This window comes from Pelodiscus sinensis, chromosome 3 (genome assembly GCF_049634645.1).
Source record: "Pelodiscus sinensis isolate JC-2024 chromosome 3, ASM4963464v1, whole genome shotgun sequence".
NCBI lineage: Eukaryota > Metazoa > Chordata > Testudines > Trionychidae > Pelodiscus > Pelodiscus sinensis.
This window is the reverse complement of record NC_134713.1, coordinates 141227733-141249545: the sequence shown is the minus strand read 5'-3', so window position 1 is coordinate 141249545 and position 21813 is coordinate 141227733. Positions and strand designations below refer to the sequence as shown.

General features: G+C 48.2%; 1 protein-coding gene across 1 annotated transcript in view; it reads left to right on the top strand.

The window, feature by feature from the left end:
• The first annotated feature begins 9583 nt into the window (after positions 1-9583).
• Positions 9584-21813, top strand: part of MDGA1 (MAM domain containing glycosylphosphatidylinositol anchor 1) — a 240777-nt gene continuing 228547 nt past the window's right edge. Inside the window, exons 1-2 of the mRNA XM_006126531.3 lie at positions 9584-10184; positions 10906-11212. Coding sequence (XP_006126593.2) covers positions 11146-11212 — 67 coding nt within the window. The 5' untranslated portion in view covers positions 9584-10184; positions 10906-11145. The remainder of the gene's footprint in view (positions 10185-10905; positions 11213-21813) is intronic.

Sequence of the window (21813 nt, the reverse complement as noted above, 5' to 3'; positions counted from 1 at the left end):
TGCACACAGACCATGCCCACACCCAGCACTGTCCACGGGGCCATCAGGCAGGCATCATGAAAAATCCTATAGGGCAGTATTTCACGTTACCTCATTACCAGCCTATCAGGCCCGGCCAAGGAACTAACCCTAATAAGGTACCAGATATCAGGTTGTTATAAAAGACCCTCAACCCCTTTGTTCGACGGAGGTTCCGTGTATTGAGGGCACGTGTCTTTTTTTTTTTGCCCGGCTAAAGGATTGATTACCCTGAGGCTGCCTCCCCACCCTTTGAGTCAAATATAGGGGTGCACGAGTCCTGAGCATGCTCTGAGTTCTAATGTATCTTTGTGTTATTATCGATGCTGGATATGTAAGTATTGCTTAAATGTATTAGTTATTGGTTTAATTAATAGTTAAATTGTGTTAATTTCACTGTGTAATTCTGTAAAGTGTATCTAAGTTCTGTTAACCACACTGTGTAAATCGTATAATTTTGTGTTGTGTAGTAGTGTTGTATTTAGGTTAAGTGTAAGTGTTAGAAATAGAAGTCCAAGAGTTGTTACTAATTCCACCAGCTGCCCTAAAATAACCATAGGGTATGTCTACACTACCCCCCTAGTTCGAACTAGGGGGGTAATGTATGCATACCGAACTTGCTAATGAAGCCCGGGATTTGAATTTCCCGGGCTTCATTAGCATAAAGCCGGCGCCGCCATTTTTAAAAGCCGGCTAGTGCGAACCCCGTGCCGCGCGGCTACACGCGGCACGGACTAGATAGTTCGGATTAGGCTTCCTAATCCGTGGAACGAGGTGTACAGATAGTTCGGATTAGGAAGCCTAATCCGAACTATCTAGTCCGTGCCGCGTGTAGCCGCGCGGCACGGGGTTCGCACTAGCCGGCTTTTAAAAATGGCGGCGCCGGCTTTATGCTAATGAAGCCCGGGAAATTCAAATCCCGGGCTTCATTAGCAAGTTCGGTATGCATACATTACCCCCCTAGTTCGAACTAGGGGGGTAGTGTAGACATACCCATAGAGAGGCTGGCTTTAGACGGAGTTATCATTATCATTATATTGTCTTTGTTTTTGTATTTTTGTTAAGCGAATTAGAGATAGTGATTTAATATAAGTAAATTGTAATCTAAGAATTGTAATCAGTTAGGTATAGTTGCGTTCAAGTTTTCTACCCTGTAAAAGCATTAGGCAATTGTTAGTTAAAAAGACCATTTTCTAATTGTTAGTTTTGATAAAAGAATCATTCCACTTAATAAAAATAATTTGTTTTACACCATCATCCAGTAGTTTTCACTGGGTAATCGGCTTTAACCCTTGAGGCTTCCACCACATCACCGAACCAAGGTGTAACACATTGCACTTAAATTCAAAAAGTGATCTTGTGCTTAAAAAGGTTGGAGACCACTGCCTTAACTGGTAAATCAGTTGCAGCACCTTGTACTATCCCTTCAGGCTTCTGGCATACGGGTCGGTGTACAGACTTAACAGGGGAGTCCAGCGTTCTCAAATTGGGGGTCCTGACCAGTGTTCCCTCTAAGCTGGGTGGCAGCTCAGCTTCACAGGTGATTAATCCACCCCGCCCAAAGAGTCAGCTCCCTGCTGAAACCCTGAGCCTCTGACTGGGCAGGGCTGATTAATCACCAGTGAAGCTGTGCTGCCGCCCAGCTTAGACGGAACCCTGGTCCTGACCCAAAAGGGAGCTGCAGGGGGATCACAAAGTAATTTTAGGAGGGTCACGGTATTACCACCCTTATTTCTACGTCAGACCAGGCCACTGGAAAGTGGTTGACCAGGTGCCAAGCTTTGAAGGCAGCTCCCCACCAGCAGCAGTGCAGAATTAAGGATGGCAGTACCAGACCTATGTCACCCTTACTGCTGCTTTCAGCATTGGGCACCCAGAGAGTGGCACTTGCTAAGGGCTGCAGCTGCCCTGTCTGAAGGCAGCATTGCCACCAACAGCAGTGCAGAAGTAATGGTAGCAGTGCTGCAACGCCCCTCAATGACCTTGCAACCCACACACGACTCCTTTAGTGGTCAGGCCCCCTACAATTACAATACCGTGAAATTTCAATTTTCAGTATCTGAAATCATGAAACTTGCCATCTTAAAAATCCTATGACTGTGAAATTGACCAAAATGGACCATGACTAGGGAAGGGCCTAGTCATAATTATTGCTATCTGTGGGGGGCAGTGCATGCAGGCCCTAATCACTCCTCTATTTAAAACTCCTCTGGTGTCTTTTCATTCTTGAGATTACAGAAATCCTGGCTGGCAATGCAATCAGATACCCCACTGATGAGCCCGGTATAGATTCTTAGATTAGATACAGACCTGGATCAGTTTTGTCACAGAATTTCATGGTATCTCTGCAATAACTCTGCATTGTTATTGGAGTGGCTCCTCTGTGTAGCTGCTTCTCATGGCTATTTGCAGTAGTGCTCAATGGGGGAGGATGGGAGATTCTAGAGTATCTGTCTTGCACATTCCCCTCTGCCCTATTGTAATGCTAGCTGCTCTTCCTAGTAACAGGAGGGCCTTCTTTTCTGGGAGCATAGTGGGACAGTAGGCCCTCACATGCTCTGTTTCAAACCCGCATAATGTTGACAGATCAGCTTCCTGTGTATTTAACAAGGATCCTCAAAGCAGATTTTAGTGAGCCCACAGCCAGAAAGGGATATATGAGGATGGTCTCCTCTCCAGCAGCTGGTCTTAGGGGTGTGTCCACCTGGCACATGACTACATCCTAGTCTCAAACTGATCCATAAAAATGGGTCTACAAGGTGAACCCAAGGGGTTACTCCCCAGGAGAACCTAGTGCTAGCCATACTAAGTCAGTCTGGATTGGGAGTTGCCACCTCCCAGGGCTGAGCAAGTAGGGGCTGTGCTAAACTGGTCTCTGCTGGGAATTACTCTTTGCAGAGTTGACACAGATGCATGCCAACCTGTTTCCTGTGGTGAGGTGGATTTAAAGTGGTGCAGTGTCCTTGCAGTGACAACACCAGCTAGAGCTTATGCCTCAGGCTGACTTCCATCTCTTTCTAGAGCCGCTCTCTTACCTTTTCCATTGGCATTGTACCATTCCCTCAGCAGAGCTCAGTGGTTTCAGACCATTCATTGCATCTGCAATCAATATGCCATCCTCTGATTATGGTGGAGAAGGGGAGAAGTGAGACCTGGATAGTTCTGGTTCCCTTTGTATGAGACTTTTTTTTTTTAAACACTTGACTTTGCATTCAGAGAGGTGTGTGTTAAAACTGGTGGCAGGGGTAATGGGGTAAGACAAAGGAAGCATGAATTTATTTAACTAGCACCAGTTTGGGAGGGGCGGGTATTTTTTATTCTTGTTCTGTTGGTTTCAAATTGTAGATAGAGGATGGGGAGGAGAAAGGAAGAAAGCGTGAATATAGAAGCAGGTGGCAAGAAAGGACTAGGGAAGAATCAAACTAAGAGAAAGACACTCCCTTGGCAGTAGTAGGGTACCAACCCTTCTTCATAGAGACTTCAGCCCCTTCCCTGAGCTGAAGCAGAGAAGCAACAGACCAGCAGCAGGACAAACCCTAAGATAAAAGCAGTGACAGAGAAGTGAGGGGGAGGAGAGTGATGGGGAATGTAGGGCCCAAAGTCTCCAGCTTTATAGCATTAGGGGTTGGGTAGAGTGCAGGTACAGTGTGTGGGAGAGAAATTAAATGCACACTGGCAATAGGAAAGGTGTGCCCAAGACCTTACCAATGGAATGTACTTCTCTTTCCCACCTCCAAGTAGAAATCAAGTGAAAGTAGGAACAGAAAAAAATCCCCACAGAATAGTGACTATCTGCAACGACTTCCAGTGATAGAAATGTAGCTGTGTTGATCTGAGGAAGTGGGTCTGGCCCATGAAAGCTCATCACCTAATAAACCATCTTGTTAGTCTTTAAAGTGCTACGACTTCCAGTGAGGCACAGAACAGCTGCAGCAGCAGTAGGGGGAGGAATATGAAAGGTGAGAAACAGAAGTGGATTTACTCCTCGTCAGTTCGTTCTGTACCAAACGTTGGCTGTAGGGCAGAGAATACTCAAGAGGTTCAGCAGCGCTGTTAATGCTGTAAAATGAAAATAGGAAGGAAGCAAACACCGCCTAGGGGTATATTCCCCAGAGAAGGCATGCTAACCACTGAGAGCAGAGCAAAGCAAAGCTCCGCAGGGGCTTAAGCCTCTGATGCCACCTTAGCAGGAGCCATGCATTCAGGGCACGTCTACGTTACAGGGCAAAAATCGAATCAAGCTACGCAGCTTCAGCTACATTAATTGCGTAGATGAAGTTGAAATGGCTTAATTTGGCTTTTGGTGCAGTCTACAAGGCAGGAAGTAGAAAGAAGAGCACTCTTCCTCCAACTTCCCTTACTCCTCCTGAGATGAGGGTTACAGGAGCCGGTGTAAGAAGTCCTCCAGTTTGACGTTATTGTGAAATAGCTGCTTGCTGTGTAGATGCACAGGTTGTCATTTTGAAATAATGTCAGCTATTCCGCAATAATGCTGCTGTGTAGACAGACCCTCTGAGAGTGCAGGAGCATCTAGGAATGGAAGCACAGGGTGGCATTAGGGGCATTGTTTTCTGTGCTGCCGCCTTATAGGTATTCCTCTGCTGCCCACCCCAGTCTTCTGTATAATTACAGGCCTGCCCCTCCCTCGCTGTGTATCTCGTCTCACACCGGTGTGAGGCGTTTCCCTGGGTCTCCATCTGTCTGCCCCCCTCCCTGCACTGTTACCATTCCCTTGTTTTCTCATCTACCTCCCTAGCTCTAGGAGCTGCGCTGTCCCTTTTCCCCAGCTCTTACCGGCGACGCCTCCTTAGCTCCGCCAGGACTTTCCAGGGGTTCCTTGGCTTTTCCTTTCCCTCCCCCTCCCTTTTTATGTCTCTGTTTATTTTGACTTCTCATGTGCAACCCTAACAGCAGACACGCTGGGCAAACCGAACGCGCTCTCCCCTGCATAAAGCCCAAGCCTCCGGGGTACTTGCGAGACTCCCGGAGGGGTGGGGGGAGATGCCAGAGCGAGGTGATGGAAATGTCAGACAGCAGCAGGCGATGATTGGCGCAGGGAGATAGCAGCTTCGTCTGCACGTCAGCGGGAGAGGCACGCAGTGATGGAGTGCGCTGGGCTGGCGCAGGAAAACATTGCCACAAAAGAGAATTAATGATACAGGACCCGGGCCTTGGCCTCGCCCAGTTCATCATTCCAAGCTAGCACGGGGCCGGGGCGCCCGATAGGGCTGCCTCTCTGTGCACACGACAGCTGTTCCAGAGCGTGACTCCCTCGCCCTGGAGCAGTGAAATATGCGATGGAGGAGGTGTAAATATTTCAGAAAGGCAGGGCTCACTTGACAAGTGGGGGCTGGCAAAGGGACGCCAAGCACTTATTATCCGTCGGGAGGATGGGACAAATGAGTTCTCCATAAACCATTTGAGGAAAGGGGTACCCACCCTGATCTATCTTTTTGACAAGTTGGGATCACTGGAGGCTCCGGTACCTATTATCATTCTGTGCCAGGTAAACAAGGTTGGGCTGTGTGTGAGGCTGTTGGTTTATGGCTCTCGGTGGAAACGCTGGAAATTAATATTTTTTAATGTTACCTTATTAGACCTGAGCAACTAATTCATAAATAATTCAACAAGGGTAGGCCCTGATTGCTCCCCGAATACCTACCAACAGATCCGTTTCTTCTAATTACTCATTATTCAATTACTCTGCTTAACTCCGTAGGCTGAGCTCAGACTGTTCGCTGCAAGTATCCCCCGTTTGCTATTCAAGCCGCATTGTTTTGAGCTCTGATTAGTCAGTTAATTCGGATATCTTTTTTCTCTTCCCTAATTGGATGAGTTCACAGGTACTTCGGGCGCAAAATACTTGTGTGAGCTGATTTAAAATGTGGCTGCTGCAAATACGTTGGCAGATTACTTTGAACCTCATTTTCCACGATCAATTGCTCGGGCAAAGAGAATCATGTGAATATTCACGAAAAGCTAACAGAAAAGGGGTATGAATATGGCGACAGCAAATTAATTTAAAACTCGGAGCGAATAATGCTGGATTAGTGTGCACTATTCAGCTAGCTCTGTAACTCTTTGCTGGCACAAATCCTTAATTTGGGTTAGCAGCTCTATTAAAAACCTTGACACGGATTTCATAAATTACAAACCACGCCAGATGCGTACCCCACTGCTAATTAAAAATGTATTTCTTCGTGTAACTGGTAACAACGTGTATTAAATCTGAAAACCTAACGCTTCTCGCTGCTTGGTTCCTTGTTGTGATCAATTCCCTCATTCTGTCTCCAGGCGGTTTCGCTTCCCACTTGCGCCTACCTAAAGGGGAGGGGGGGTGTTAAATCCCGCACAAAACAGGGCCTATTGAAACTTCTCAAAAGCCAGGAAACATTTTCTACTCATAGGAAAGTTTGGAGGCACCTCCGCCCCGAGCTGCCGCAAACTTCCAACTACTTGTCGGAGTGTTCCTTTAACCCGTCTTTATAAAGCCACCGCCCTCTCAGATCCTGAGCTGGGGAGGAATATGGACCTGTTATAAACTCTATCTGCCCTCTCCGCCCCATTCATAGGAAACTGGTCCTTATAGTCCAGCTAGGCGGGTGGCTCACGCCACCTCTGATAGTCACTCACTGCTGAACGTTATTGCTCCTTTCCACGGTTGAATACAGTTTATAATATAAATAACTGCTTACTAATTAGCAGCTCTATCTGTTAATTGCTTATTTGTTAGAGCATGAATGAATAAGCAGCCGTTCGCTGGGCGATAAGCCGTGTGTGTGTATTTAAGCCTGGGAACGATTCTTGTCAATACCTGCCAGTGTGCCTTTAACAAGTGCAGCCCCTCCTCCCCCCTTCAGTGTAACACCTCTCTAGCTACTGCAGCTCGATCCAGTGATCCAAGAGAGAGAGAGAGGGGTGAGTAACCCTCCGCCAGCCTGGGGAGGGAGGTTGCTGGATCCACGTGTGTGACTAGCAGAGGCAGCTGCTTTCCTTAGTGATCTCTCATCAAAGGTCGCATGTAATCGTGGATGACAGCACCGCTGCTGGTGGTAGCGACGCGTATTGGGGGCCCAGGCACTAAGGAATGCGAGCACACAGCTGCACTGGAGGGGACTGGATATGTCTAAGTACCTGCTTTTGTCAGGCTTTTCACTGGGTCACTTCTTTTGCTCCGGAGCTGAAAGAGCTAAGAGTGCTCAGAGAAACAAGCATCCCATGGACAGAGCTCTCCCTGGCGATCTGGCTTTCCAGCTAGCTGTGTTCCACGTTACACTTCTGGCCACGTGTAGAATAGTCACTAGCTCTGCAACGCCCTCAGCGCCTGCAGGAAACTCCTAAGGGAGAGACTTCGGGGAATGGAAACTCCCCTAGTTAGACTTGCCAGGGACAACCTAGCTGGCGGCTCCTACGCTTTGCGTTTGCTGATTGCAAAGAGCTGGCCCGCCCTGTGCTGGGGGGAACATTGTGGTGGCAACGTCCTAGTGCCATGGAGGAAATCTATGAAGCAGTACATAGGATAGGTAGCCAGGCTGCCAAGGGAGGCTGGAGACACGCAGAGAGGTTGGCTTAAATCTCTTTCCTTGTTAATGAACTCCCCTTCCCCCAGTCCTGGAAGATCCTACTGAAATGGCTATCCGTGGACACACGCAGAGATAAATACCAATGCCAGTTAAAGCAAGAGTAATGAGACAGGTGCATGGGGGCACAGATCACTTTAAACTCCCTTCCCTGTCTGCCACAGTCCCTCCTCTAGGTATCTTGAAATTCCTGAGTCGTCGTCACATGTTGACAAAACCACAGCGGCCACTGCAAAGAGAGCTAATCAATTTCACTGGTATCTCCAGTACAGCGCCCCAGTTGTGTGCACAACCAGGAGAAATATTAATGGATTTCTTTCCTGCAAAACGTCAGTGCAGAGTAAATACTCCCCGTCTCCCCCTAAGGTTTCCTGCTAAAATATTCCCTGCCCTGAATCGCTTTTTCTAGCCTCTTTAATGCATAATCTGGTTGCGAAAAACACAGAGCGGCGTCTCTGAGCAGGAACTCAGTCAAGAGGGCTGGATAGCTTCATTAAACACAGCTCGCCTTGGACTGCAAGCAAAACTCCACAGAACCCTTCTCCCAGCAGCTCCTGGGCGCTCTCTTGCTGGTGAATATTTCAACAGCTTCTCCTCCGTGATGCACACATCTTACCTCCCAATCATTTTTAACCACCTTGGCGGACAAAAGACCAGATTTGATTCTCAGAGAAACTTTGATTTACTATTTCCCGCCCCCTGCCTAAGGCAGCGCGCGCGTGTGTGTCTTTCCTATGCAGCGGATGGCGGGAAAAGCAGCACCCGGACCGGCTGCACAGAGGGTGGCTCCGGCGCGTAGCGGGCAGCCGGCGCAGCTCATGCATTGGGCCAGAGGGGACAAGCGCTTCCTTCCCGCGCCCCCGGCAGCGGCGCGTGCGAGCAAGGCGGAGTTCCGCCGCCGAGGCGCTCCAGGGACCTGCGGCAGTTGGCGTGTTGTTATGCCAGGAGGACGCGGTGTTTGTTTCACCCCGGGATCGCGCTCAGCCGTGCTCCAGACCCGGCCGCGGGAGGCTGGTTCTCCCATTGTCCCGCGAGGAGAACACGCGCGCTGGGTGGGTGCGGGCTGCGTCCGGAGGATCGCCGCGAAAGTGTTGAGAGGCAGCTTGGCGGAGGGCGCTTGTTGCTCAGCCACACGGCCGCGATCGCTGCCGCGCACCAACACGCCTGTATGCCTGAAGGACGGGGAAAGGCAGACCGGCGCCCTAGCAGCCACAAACACTGACAATGGGTCAATGCAACCGTGCAAGGCCAGCAGACGACGTGCATCATGTGCAGTGCAAACACACACACCTGTGCACAAGCAGCCGGGCACGCTTGGGCCACATGCAAATGCACACCCGTGGAGAACACACATGCCTGGACAAATGTGCAAACCCACGTGCACTACACAAACACACCCAAGCATCACTCGTCACAATAAGGCCGTGCCCCCCCCCCCGCGCTCAGCACCCCGCTGCGCCGACACATACAACTCACCCAGTGTATTACCCACGTAGGCGCCGTGGGTGCACACATGCTTCCTGCACATCACGTACACGTACCCGAGTGCTACACTACGGACACGTTCCAAGTTGTCTGTTGTCGCGCTGCACAACATTGCACCAAGCGTGTGCATCGACCAACTCCCGTCTCCTCTCCCCCTTGGCTCTAGGAATGGGTCCCCGAATCCGCGAAGCCGCCCTTGCTCTGTGTGTCCCTAGGATGAAGGGATTCTTGCCTGGATCTGAGACTTCTCTGCAGGGGAAAAGAAAAGAAAGGAGAAGGGATGCGAAAGAAAAGGAGAAAACAGCCGCGCAGATTCGTTTTCTGCCCAGCCCTGTTTTCTTTTCTCTCATTTGCCCTGGGGGAGGCCGGGGAATTAGACAGGAGGCAGGGCTGTCTCCAAGCACAGCTGATTTAATTGGCTCCCGCCCCCCCCCCCCCCTTTAACAGGAGAGAGGATCAAATAGTGGAGAGGAATAGGGGGAAAAATGAAAAGCTCGAGAGGGAAAAAAAGAGACAGAACTTGCAGCCTGGTCTTTAAGGATCATAGATTCCGTTCAGGGGAGAGGCAGCCATCGGCAGAGCCCCCGTCACTCCTGATCTGCATAGGGGATCGGGACATCTCACTCTTCGGGTCAGCCAGGCGGGAGCGGAGAGGCTAGAGAAGCTATTAGCCAAAGACGCGGCTCTCGGAGGGAGGATTAAGTTTCTGCGGGGGTGAATGCCATTCAAAAGAGCGCCACGGCGAAATAAAGCATGATCCAGGCACTGGCTCGTGCAGGACACACGGAGTGATCCTCACATTCCTCCACGGGCTGGAAAACCTGCGGATCGTGGGGGTGCAGGGGACGGAAGAAAAGAATCGACTTTTGCCCAGACTTTCACACTTTGGGACGAAGGGGCGGGGCCAGGACCTGCCGAGCGATGTCTACAAAGCGTCCTTCAAGAAGAATTCAACTTTCTCCACCTTCCTAGCACCTCAACTGGCTTTGCCGGTCATAACCGGTGGAAAAGGAAAGGGGGGGGAACCCTTTAAAAGCCCCCATCCCAGCCACCAGCCAGCACGAGCTCAGGGAAACTTCGGAAGCCAGAAAGATCTGCCAGGTTGGCTGGGGGAAGGGAGAGAAAGGGGGAGGGGAGACCAGCCAGGCTGAACTGCAAACCACCAAGCTGGGTGCGTGTGTTGTAGCTATTCCTCGCTTGTCACCCATCCCCCCCCCCCCGCCCTGCAGGCTAGTGGGGCTGAGGTGATTCCGTGCACCTGGGCAATTTCAGGCTGGGGACCCGATCTCAGCAGCTGGGGGAGCTATTGGCAGCTGCTGTTTAACAAGCCCTTCCTGGATTGACTGAATTACAACGACACCCCTCCCCGAAAGAGCTGGAGAAGAGCCACCTATTTTTCCCCATTCCACCCAGCTGGGTCTCAGCCTTCCCCCCTCCCCCCCCACGTTCCTGCCTGGGGCTTCAGCCAGCGCCTCCTTATCGGAGGGGACTCTCTAGTGGGCCCCAGTTGGCAGGCAGTTTGGGAAGCCTGGGAGTTCAGGCAGCGCTTGGCGTTTCTTTGGGACCAAATGTCCCTCCCCCCGCGAAAGGATCGGGGCAGAGAGAGGGAGAAACAGCAGGAGTTTGCCTGGATTCTGCTCCCCACTGGATCCGCGTCTGCTGGGCTCCGGTTTGATTGTGTGTGTGTGTCAGTGTGAGCTTGTGTTTATTTCCCTGGCGCTCCGAAGGAGCCTGGGAGAGCAGAGGGACCCTGGTTTGTTTTTCTCCCTTCCTTCCTCCGTTTATTTTTAACTATTCGGGGTATTTTTTCCCTTCGTCCAAGTTGACTGTGTGGAGCTCGGAGACTCCCAGGCGGCGCTGGCTGACTTCGCTAGCCGGGCTGAGGCTCTCCGTGCCTGGGCAAGGCTCCGCGGGCTCCCGCCCTGCTCAGAGGCGGTGGAAGGGCTGCGGATGAAGGAGCATTTCCGTGGGCTTTCGCCGCCGGTTTCGCGGTTCTCCGCCGGATGCTGCCTGGCTTTGGGGGCTGCTTTTCCTCGCCGGCTATGAGGGATCTGCCGTGAAGATGGAGATGATTTGTTTGGTGTTCCTGGCGGTGGTGCCGGCGTACATCGAGGGAGAAGGGGTTTATGGTAAGAGACGTTACTCTGGTGCCCTGTTTGGGGGGCGGCGGGGGGCGAGCCCCGCGAGGATCAGATCAAAGTTAAAAAGCACCGGCAGGAGAAAGTAAACGCCGCGCGGCGCAGCCCGAGCTGGAGACGGGTGCCGCAAGAGAGCCCTTTGGCTCCTCCAGCCCCAGCCCGCCTGAAACTGGCCGGAGCGGGCAGCGGGCGCCGTGAACCCTTTGCGAGTCTCTCTGAGCTGGGGCTGTGCAAGGGAGAAAGCAGCAGTTGGTGTCACATGGGCCAGCCTGAGGTCTCTGCTCCCCGCCCCAAACTTGCCCGAGGAAGAGACGTACCAGATCGGAGACTGGGCGGCAAAACTCGGCGGCGCGCTGGTCTCGGCATTGGCCAAACCAGAGCTCCAAGTTGCAAGGCTCCGAGTGTGTTTCGTTTGCCCCTGGGCTGCCTTGTTTCCCTGGTGCGAGAGCCCACCCCGCCTGTTGGCTCGGGGCCTCCGCTCCCCTCCCATTAATGTTCCTGGCTGAAGCCCTCTATATGGGGGGGGGGGGGGGGGGAGGAGTGTGCGTCTTAGAGTCGAGCGTTCACACCGAATACTCGCCGAACCGTAGTGGCTTTGATTAGCCTGCTGGTCTGACAAAGGGCCATTGCACTGGGAGCTCCCTCTGTCACCTGCTGCGGGGAGAGTCGTAAAAGACCCATACAATAAAAAACAGGACTATGTAGCACTTTAAAGACTAACAAGATGGTTTATTAGATTTTGAGCTTTCGTGGGCCAGACCCACTTGGGGGGGATATGGATGTCAGTCCCCTGGGGTGGGGGAGGGTTATGTGGTGGAAAGCAAGCGGCTGCCCAGGTAATTGCTGCAAGTCTCAGCACACGTGGATTGAGGCTATCGGAGCTAGATAAGAGTGATGCTCCGTGATCGAAGTGTAGGTTGGATGCTCCTGGCTGAGTTAACAAAGCATCGCCCCAAATCTCCAGGGACGGCCCCTTAGTTGTGCACAGTGCTCGGATCTGAGGGAAAAGGGCTGCAGGGGTGACTTTGCCTTTAAATCCTACTGAGCTGAGTTACTTTGCTGTCATGCTTTAAAATTATTTCCTTGGCAGAGCTCAGGTTTAGCTGCTTTTGTTGTTGTTGTTGCCCATTTGCAAATGAATGCAGGCAGCGAGGCTAGCAAACTGCAAGAGCAGATGACACCCAGCGTGGTGCGGTTCCCACAGACATAGATTATTTATCCCTTCAGCTTCAAGGAGGGCAGCCAAGCTGACCAGCAACACATGCTGATGAGAAGAGCCCTCTGTCCTGAAGACAGGCTCTAAGTTGATAGCACACCCCGGGTTTGCTTTGGCAAGCACTGCAGCTCCAAAATGCAGCCTCCCGCCCCCCGATTGACTCTTCAATTTTTGCTTTACAAGCAGAGCTGCATTTCCAACAAATACACTAAAAAACCCAACCCCCCAGGACCTGCCGCTGACAACAAGCCTGCTTGATCTTGGCTTACAACTACATTGAGCGTTGCTATAAAGTCCCTCTTGAAGATGTGCCTTTACCTCTAATAAGGGAAGAGCTCTGAGGATAGACCTCCAGCGAGAGGGCTCCAATTTTTCTGTGTTTTTTGAAGAGCACGTAGCTAATCTCTTGTGTGAGCTCTAGTAATGCTGAGTTCAGTCTCACTGACTGTGGCTAAGTCTTTGTAGGTCACTTTTTAATGATGTATTTCTTTGATGGGAAAGGATTCTTCTTCCCCTCAGGGCTGGGATATTAATTTGAGTTTAAATCTGTTTTGTACAATAACTACTTTAAGCAGAGGCTTTATCCCCCCCCCCCCCCAGTGTGTGGGTAGAGGAGGGATTGCAGTCGGTTCAGAAGGAAATTGGAGGAAGCACCCAAGAACAGTGAAATGGGGAGTCAAGGGATTGAGGGAAACAGAAATGTGGGATGTACAAGTTTTTTAATCCCTGAGGATGGGTATTGTGTTGGTAGACAACCTTTGATTTTTTTAAATTAGTACGTCTGCTGCTGTCCAACTATTTTTTCTTTGCTTTAAAAGGCTCTTCAATCAGTTTTAAGCTCTCTGGCTCTTGTCACACTCCTGTGTTGTCACACACCTTTCTTCAAATGTAGCTTATTACACTGTTCACCCAACCATTCACTCTAGGCAATTCATATTTTAGTAGAGATGCTGCAAAACTAGATCTTCAGAATATCTTCCTGACTCTTTTTTTTTTGAGAGTGAGAGAGAGAAAGGCAGTGTATAAAAGAGCAGCAATAGAGATACTAAGATGAAGGCATCCTTTAAAGTCACAACTGTACTCTACTCATATTTACTTTGCTATTTCAACTGCACAAATAAAGGAAAAAATCCAGCCTCCTTTCCCCCTCCTCCTTTTTCTATCTGTTGAGAGAATCAGGGTTTTTAATATAGAGCTGTCTCTGTGAGTGCAACTCAGAGCATACTATGCTGCAGTCAGCACACCACAAACTTTTATGGTGACTAATAGTTTTCATATCCTCTTTTCCAATCCTTCCTCCAGTCTCTTTCCTAACACTTGCTCTGTACAATCTCCAGCCAGAGCTGTTTGTTTAGATGTGAAATTGCTTTTATTGCTGGCTCACATGGTGCTCAATTGAAACCATTATATTTGCAAGAATATCTAAAACAGGATTAGAAATGCATGCTACTAACCTTCCCTTACTTTTGTCCTAAATGTTAATTTCTAACTGTAGCCCCTAGATAAATATAGAAGGAGTAGTTTTGCAGTTGGAATGCTTATCTCCTGTGGCACTTAATGTGGGAATATTGGGAATTCAAGAATTTTGTTTCAGAACACTTCCCCTTTAGAAATATTATAATGATGGAAATGCAAGTGAAAGAGAGGCATTTGCATGATGAGGACTATAAATATATTTTATTAGAGTAAATCTAGTGCGATTAAATCCGATTAAAGCAGATAAAATAACCACGTGATGTACCCTTTAAATAATACCCCCCATGGATGTGCACAAAAGACCTCTGTGTAGGAAAGCTGAGTTGTTGGAGAGGTTTATTGAGATAGATGGTATAAATAAAATGTGTGTGAAGCATTGTAAGGGGGAAAAGTGCCTGCAAAGGAGGCTCAATTTAATTAGGAGTCAAGATACTTTTAGCAAGTTACCTGAAGAGGCTTGTTAACCAAATTGGTGTTTGTTATAATGACTGAAGCATGACTGAAACCCGATCATCTTTCCTCTACTCATTAGCTGATTCCATCTATTCAAGTCTCTTTGACTAGCCTCACTGTATCCTTTTAGCAATCCCTTCACACAGTGTAATATGGCAGTTCAGTGGGCAGCCAATAGACAACTATTGAGAGCCCACTGCTGACTGTTGTGATAGACCCATCCCCAAATGACTTGGTTTCCTGAGCATCAGCCATCGAAGCCATGCACTCAGGCAAGCAGCACGTTGAAATATATGCTTAGTAAACAATACCTCCAAAATGCAGAAAAACAGGAAAAAATGCATCCCTTGGCTGGGAAGAACTGAACATTGAACAAAAGAATTGAATGTGGAGCAGGGAGAATTCTCTCTGGCTAGTTCTCTATAAATAACTTACTGGGGTTTTGAAGTCCATTGTTTTATTTAAAGTTAGCCATGTGGACTTCAAAATGTTCTCCAGCTTTGTCTTAGGCTGCATGCCCTGGGTGGCTGCCCTGCTTATTCCATGTACAGCAGTTCACGAGCACTGGTGGAATGTTTTTATTGATAGACTCTGCCGCCCAGTGCTTTTGTGTTCAGTTGAAGGTGGTTTGCTGTCCATTCCACCCCAAAGCCTTCCATCTGCAGCAAACTAGAGAACCACCTTGCAGGAATGTCTGAGGATAGAGATGAAATCTATAACAACATGCTAAAGGGATGAAAGTAGGAGTTTTAACATGGATCTCAGTATAAGTGTCCTGAATGTGAGATATGATGCTCTCCAGTGGAGGGACTGAACAAACTCTGTCATCTGGGTCATAGAAATCTGGCTCAATATGGAGCAGTCCTGTCTCAGCCTCTGATAATGGGACTAAATGACCAGTAAATCTCTCTCTTTCTCCCTCAAGGCTCCATGCTCCTGTGAGTCAGCAGGAGATTTCTCAGTCTGATGGGGCAGGCTGTGTGAGCAGCATAAAAATCTACTGAGGGAATCTGTCCTCCCTTCTGTCATATGAGTACTTTGGGGACACATGTTGTAGGCTCATGCACAGACTCTTAATCTCTTTCATTGAACACACAAGCATTGTGTTTGCCTTCTGATTCCTGAGGCCAGGCTTCTGCTCCTACAGCTTCTACATCACTTTTACCCAAGCAGAACTCATCTCTTGCAAGTTCTGTGTGTTTTGGTGTTGGGCTGTGAGTGCACATGGATACACTGTAATATTAACCTTTAGCCCGATGATCTGAACCAACAGCTCCTCTCCTCTTCCTCCCCATCTCTTCTGCAGATGTTTCACCAGCTGAGCCAGGGTGCCAGATGGCATGCTTTGCAGTCTCTTTGCCATTCCAATCCCTCCCTTCAAGGCTGCTGCTTTAGAACCTGATTCTGCTTACACTCAAGTTGATGAGTTTGACCACTGACTAACACAGTGGCTTTCTTGGCTCCTCCCATAGGGTATGTCTACATTGCACGGCTATTTCAAAACAAGCTATTCTAGAATAGTTATTCCAAAATAGCTTATTTTGAAATAGCATTCCTACACTGCAGGGGAGCTTCAAAATTAGTCCGAGGCAGGCTTCCCTAATGTAGACCTGCGATCTCAATTTAGAGTCCCAGGAGGAATAACTTAGAATGGCCTTGGTGCAGGACTATTTCAAAAGAGCAGCAGTGGAGTGTCTACATTAGGGATGTTAAGGGCTAGTCTACTATCCAATAAGCAAATGCTTATGGGATAGTCAGTTGACTAGTCGATTCTCCCCCTCCCTACCCTTGCTGCCTCAGATAGAGGCAGCAAAGGGGGACACTTCAAAGCAGCAATGCTGCACAGCTGAGCCCACGATCAACTGTGCGGCGCTGTGATGCGTGGAAACCGGGATCAGCTGGGGAGTTCCCAGCTGATCCCAGGTTCCGCTGAAATGCCACTCGGAGCCTGGGATCAGCTGGGGGAGTCCCCAGCTGACCCCAACTCCACGTGGCATTTCAAATTGGCAGCACAGCATGGAGCCTGGGATCAGTGGGGGACTCAGAGTCCCCTGCTGATCCTAGGCTCCATGCTGTGCTGCTGCTTTGAAATGCACAAGAGCCCCTGCTGGGTTTCCTACTAGCCCCTGGCTGCAAGCAGAGTTCTGCATTCCTCCTTTGAAATGTACAAGAGCCCTGGCAGGGGCCCTTGTATATTTCAAAGGAGGAATGCGGAAGTGCCTATCGACTAGCTGATGGTAATTCCATTGACTACATGATTAGTAAATTAACTGTTACTTAACATCCTTAGTCTGCACACGCCTTATTCTGAAATAACTATTTTGGAAGAGGCATTATTCCTTGTAGAATGAGGTTTACAGATTTTGGAATAAACCATCTATTATTTCAAAATAACGGAATGGCTGGGTGTAGACACTCACATTGTTGTTTTGAAATAACGATAGTTATCTCAAAATAACGGTGCTGTGTAGATGCACTCAGAGTCCCTTCCCCTGTGATCAAAGCATTCTTCCTTGTTAGCCATTGGATTTAGCTCATAAAAAAGCCCTTCGAACAAGACCTTTGACTTATATCTGTAATTTGCCATTTACATTCCTATGATGCTGTATAAATCTCCCACAGTGTGCAGGTTTGGGCCAACACTTCCTGAGCCTCTCCAGCAATTTCTTCATATCCATAAAGTAAGAATTCTCAGCAGTATTCCACAAATCCAGCTTGCCTCCTCTTATAGAATGTGTTGATGCCTTCCCTTTGTGTAGCCAGAGTCCTGTGTTAGGTCAATGGAATTGTGCTCCCAGCAAAGTCTGGGATTATTTTAATGTGCACTACTTGGAAACTGACATTATCCTCCTGACAGGTTGTTTGCATCTTACTGGTAGAAGTCAAAATATTTCACTGTAGGTGTCATCAGAAACCACTATCCTATGCTAATTTTTGTGGGAACAGGAAGACAGATGTTGAATAATTTGACACGAACAACATAGCTTATAAAATTATCACCATGTCAGATTCTTGTTGGATTTTGTGGAAATACATATTAGATGACATGAAAAGAGCAAGACGGAAGAGTGTGTGGGTACAGAAAGTCACGCTAAAGGAAAAGCCGAGGTGCTGCCAGCAAAGACCCAGGTAGTTCTGTAGGTAGTGCTCTTCCCTCTGGGTATGTCTACACTAGCTTGTTAATTCGAGCTAGGTAGGCAAATCAGGGCAACCGGAGTTGCAAATGAAGCCCGGGATTTAAATATCCTGGGCTTTATTTGCATGTTCCCGTCCGGCCACCATTTTTAAATCCCCTTAGTTCGAATGGACCGCCCGTGGCTATATGCGGCAGTTTAAATAATTCCATGAGGAGTAACAGTTAATCCGAACTAAGGACTTAGTTCGGATTAATTTTAAACTGCCGCGTGTAGCCGTGGACAGTTTGTTCAAACTAAGGGGATTTAAAAATGGTGGCCAGATGGGAACATGGAAATAAAGCTCGGGATATTTAAATCCCAGGCTTCATTTGCAACTCCGGTTGCCTGATTTGCCTATCTAGCTCAAATTAACGAGCAAATGTAGACGTACCCTCTGAGTCTCTGCTACCACAGAGATACATTGGCAAGTTCAGATCTCTGCTCCAATGGCTATTTTATAATTTATATACCCTTGCCTACTGTCAAGAGGTAGGATTGCAAGAGACCTGCATGAAGCTAGCTAATAGTTGCGGGGGCTTTGTTGGCGGTTCAAGTTGGAAACCCTGCTCCACATTAGGCAGAGGGGGATTTGAACCTTGGTTTCCCACATCCCAGGTGAGTGCCTTAGCTACTAAAGGTTCTAGAGGAGCTGGTTCCTCCCACTCTTGCCTCTGTTTTGTGACTGGTGCCTAAGTCCTTCAAAAAATGTTCTGGCTGCATTTATTTGGCAAACTTGTGTCAAATTCCCTAATGGTTTTGGTTTGGCTGAAACTGGCTTTTTTTTTTTTTTTTTTTTTTTTTTTTTTTTGGCAAATGAACTGTTTATCTCAAATGTACCCAACTCTTCCAGCAGAGACTTTATAGCATAGACAAGGCCTTAGTGTTAGTGGTGCAAAATGGTTGCTAGAAGACATCCCCAGATGTACATGACTGCTTCAGTTCTGGGTGAATGAGTACGCTATCTGCAATGTACTTTTCTCTTTCCAGATGAAAGGCCTTGTACAATGTTGGTGGTTATGAGAAATGCAGCAGGCGCATTCCCCTAAAATACATTGGGGTGTGTGTCGTCTCTCTGTACTGTCAGTGTTCACCATAGCTGAGACTAGAATTACTAAGAAGAGGCTTCCAAACGTTGTGTTCTAGAATGTTCCAAGCCTGTCCAAGCAAGAGCCCCTGTCCCAGCCGTCCTTCTCTTCCAGGTGGTAGCTGTCAGTGATGCTGCTCCGGCTGCTGTTTCATTTGTACCCAGTGCCAATGTCCTCCAGGCATGGGAGATGTGGTACTGACACCATATAGCTGAATGCAGATCTGGCCAGGAGAGAATGATCCATGGTGATGAATGTGGGGAAAGAGGGAGAATATTTGTGTGTCTGTGCACCCGCGCATGTGTGCACATCAATGTTTAATTAGAGAGATCTACCCTGTCAGGATCTAAAGTATTTGTTTAATTTTTAAAAACTGCTCTAATCCTCCCTTTCATTTAAGAGACTCAGAGGCTTGCTTTTTAGCTGAGAATTAGCTTAGCAATAAAAATGTTTCTAAAAATGCTTATTCCTCTATGGAGGAGATCAAAACCACCACATAAATTAGTGATGAAGGAGATCAATAGTTGGAGCAAGGCAAGGGGAACCTGGGGCACTAGCTAGTCCTGGCTCAATAAAAGAGTTAAGCTAGAGGAGGGCAGTTACCAAAGGGCTATGGGTTACTTTGGAGTCCTGCTAAACAGAGTCTGGCAAGACTTGTTCTGAGGCAGTGACCTTTCTTGCCCACTAGTCAGTGTTCCAAGAAACAAGGGCTCCGATTCTCCTTTCACGCACTCCAGTTTCAGACTGCTATAGTCCCATTGTCATCAGTTGGGTTGCTGTTGAATTTACACCTGTGGGAGTGAAAGGTGACAGGCTACAAATGAGCATCAACGACTGCTGTTCTGCTCAATCTATAAAGAGAAGTGTCTGTCAGCATCATTTCCATGGTAATACATAGTTCTGTGGGAACATCGTCTTTAGATTTTGTTTCCTTCCAGAAAAGCTTATCTCACCTCTGTCCATTCAGGTTTTTCACTGGCCACAGGTGGCTTGGTGGGTTCATAGCTGGCGAGGGAGTCAGTCTTGTTGTGTCACATCGAACCAGCAGGGGGAACTCTTGCCTACAGCATTCCTCTTTCTATAGATTCTAAAGGTGTGTGTATCTGTCCCCAAGCCTGAGTTCCCCAGAGACCAGATCAACTTGTGTTTGCTGTTTTCCATTCTAATAGAGGCCATCTGAATCATTGTCATTATGCCACATCCCCTCTCTCACACATGTATACACTTGCAAATGTGTGTGTAAATAGGCCCATAAATTGTTTGTCGTGAAGATGGTGGAAAGGATGAAATGCTTTGTTTTATTTCACTGCAGAGTACAAATGGTGCTTCTAGAGATACTCTATTTAGGAGGAATCTGCTGTATGTGTTTGTGGAGAAGGGCACTTTACAAGTCATCCTCTGTGTTTGGTGCTAAGGTTGCTCTGAAACTTGCACTTGAAGCAAGATTAAAAACTGTTTCATACTTTAATGATTGAACTTAGCCTCCATGTTTCACCCAGTATTGTCCTTTGAGGACAACTAAGTCTTCTTTGTTACCTCTTTAGTATAATGCTTACTAATTTATGAAAAGGAAAATTTTTAAATGGCTCTTTTTAACGAGCTTGTTCTGCTCTTATTTCTTTGGGATCCTCTGGCCAATCTCCCATCATCCTACAAACTCCAAATTTCACACAGTCCTTTCTGATAACCACTAACCCACTGGCCACTTCCAGCCTTTTCCTGTTGTGCTATGTACATGGCACAAAGTTAACTTAAAGCAGCCAGAGAGTGCTGCTGGAAAATTCCCCATGTTAGTGCCCTGACAGCCTCCCTTCTCCAATGTGCCTGAGCGGGTCATCAAGTTATTCCCTATACAGGATAAACTAATAGAGCTACACGGAGAATAGTCAAAGGAGTTTCTCAGATTCAACAGCTATTTCCATTTCCCAGTGATGGCTGCCTCTTGACCGTCTCTCTAGATACTCAAATGGCTCCAGTTAGCATAGTATCTGAACGCTTTCTCCAATATATTTATCCTCCTAGCACTGTCCTACCCACAAGGATGCTATTACCCCCACTTATGGATGGGTAACTAAGGCACAGACAGACCGAGTGTGTCTATGATGCAATTAGATGCGCACGCCTGGCCCATGCCAACTGATTTGGGATTGCAAGGCTTGGGCTAAAGGGCTGGTTTTGGTTCTGTCTTTCTGGATCCCTCCCACCTTGCAGGGTCCTGGAATCCAGGCTCCAGCCTGTGCCTAAGTTTCGGCACCACAATTAAACAGTTCTTTAGTCCAAAGCCTGTGAGCCTGAGTCAGCTGGGTAAGACCAGCCATGGGATTTTAACTGTAGTTTAGACATACCCTGACTTATCTGCCCACGTGGGCAGAGCAAGGACTTGGATATCAGTCTATGAAGGCCAAGAATATTGCCTTAATCAGTAGACCATCTTTCCTTTGCTATACACAGCTCCCTGGTCAGGCAGGCTGAGCAGCAGATAATCTGGAGGCGGAGTGGGGGAGTTGAGTGAAGGAGGGATTTTAAGTAAGGGCATGCGTGTTTAGTGTGAGAAGAGACTGATATATAGGGGAGAGGTTGATTGCAGTAGTGGCCCTGGTTGGGCAGAGAATCTAGTGTCTCTGCCCAGTGTCTCTGGCCATGGAGGGACTTTCATGAGCCAGTGCATCAGCACAGAGACACTTGACTCATTTGATGTTGCTACCGTAGCTATTTGGAGCACCATCCACTGAGGCAGAGGGGCTCTGTACTAAGGCACTGTGTGCTCTTCATAGCTCTGCTGACATCTTAACACGGTGGGGTGGCCTTTATGCCAAAGTGCGTTGGATCACCTTTGTTCCATATCCCGGCTTTACCACATTAGCTTTTAAACTTGGGCTGTGTCTGGAAAAGGGAAGTCGTGGAGGCTGAGCAGGGGAATGGATGAATGGAGTGTAAATGGGAGTTGGAAATTTTTACTACATATTTCCACGTCTTTTCCCCCTTTGCCTTAGTGAGAGAGGTGGTCTGGCAATTTTAACAGCATTATTTTGTGAAGGGCTATATCATTAATCTGTAAATCTCTCTAGGGATTTCAGGAGCTTTTAAGGTCCTCTGAGCAGAGACCTTTGTACTTGTCTGTGAAGTACCATGCATGAGGATGTTTTATTATCAGTATTTTATGACTAATAAAAGGCTGTAGATTTG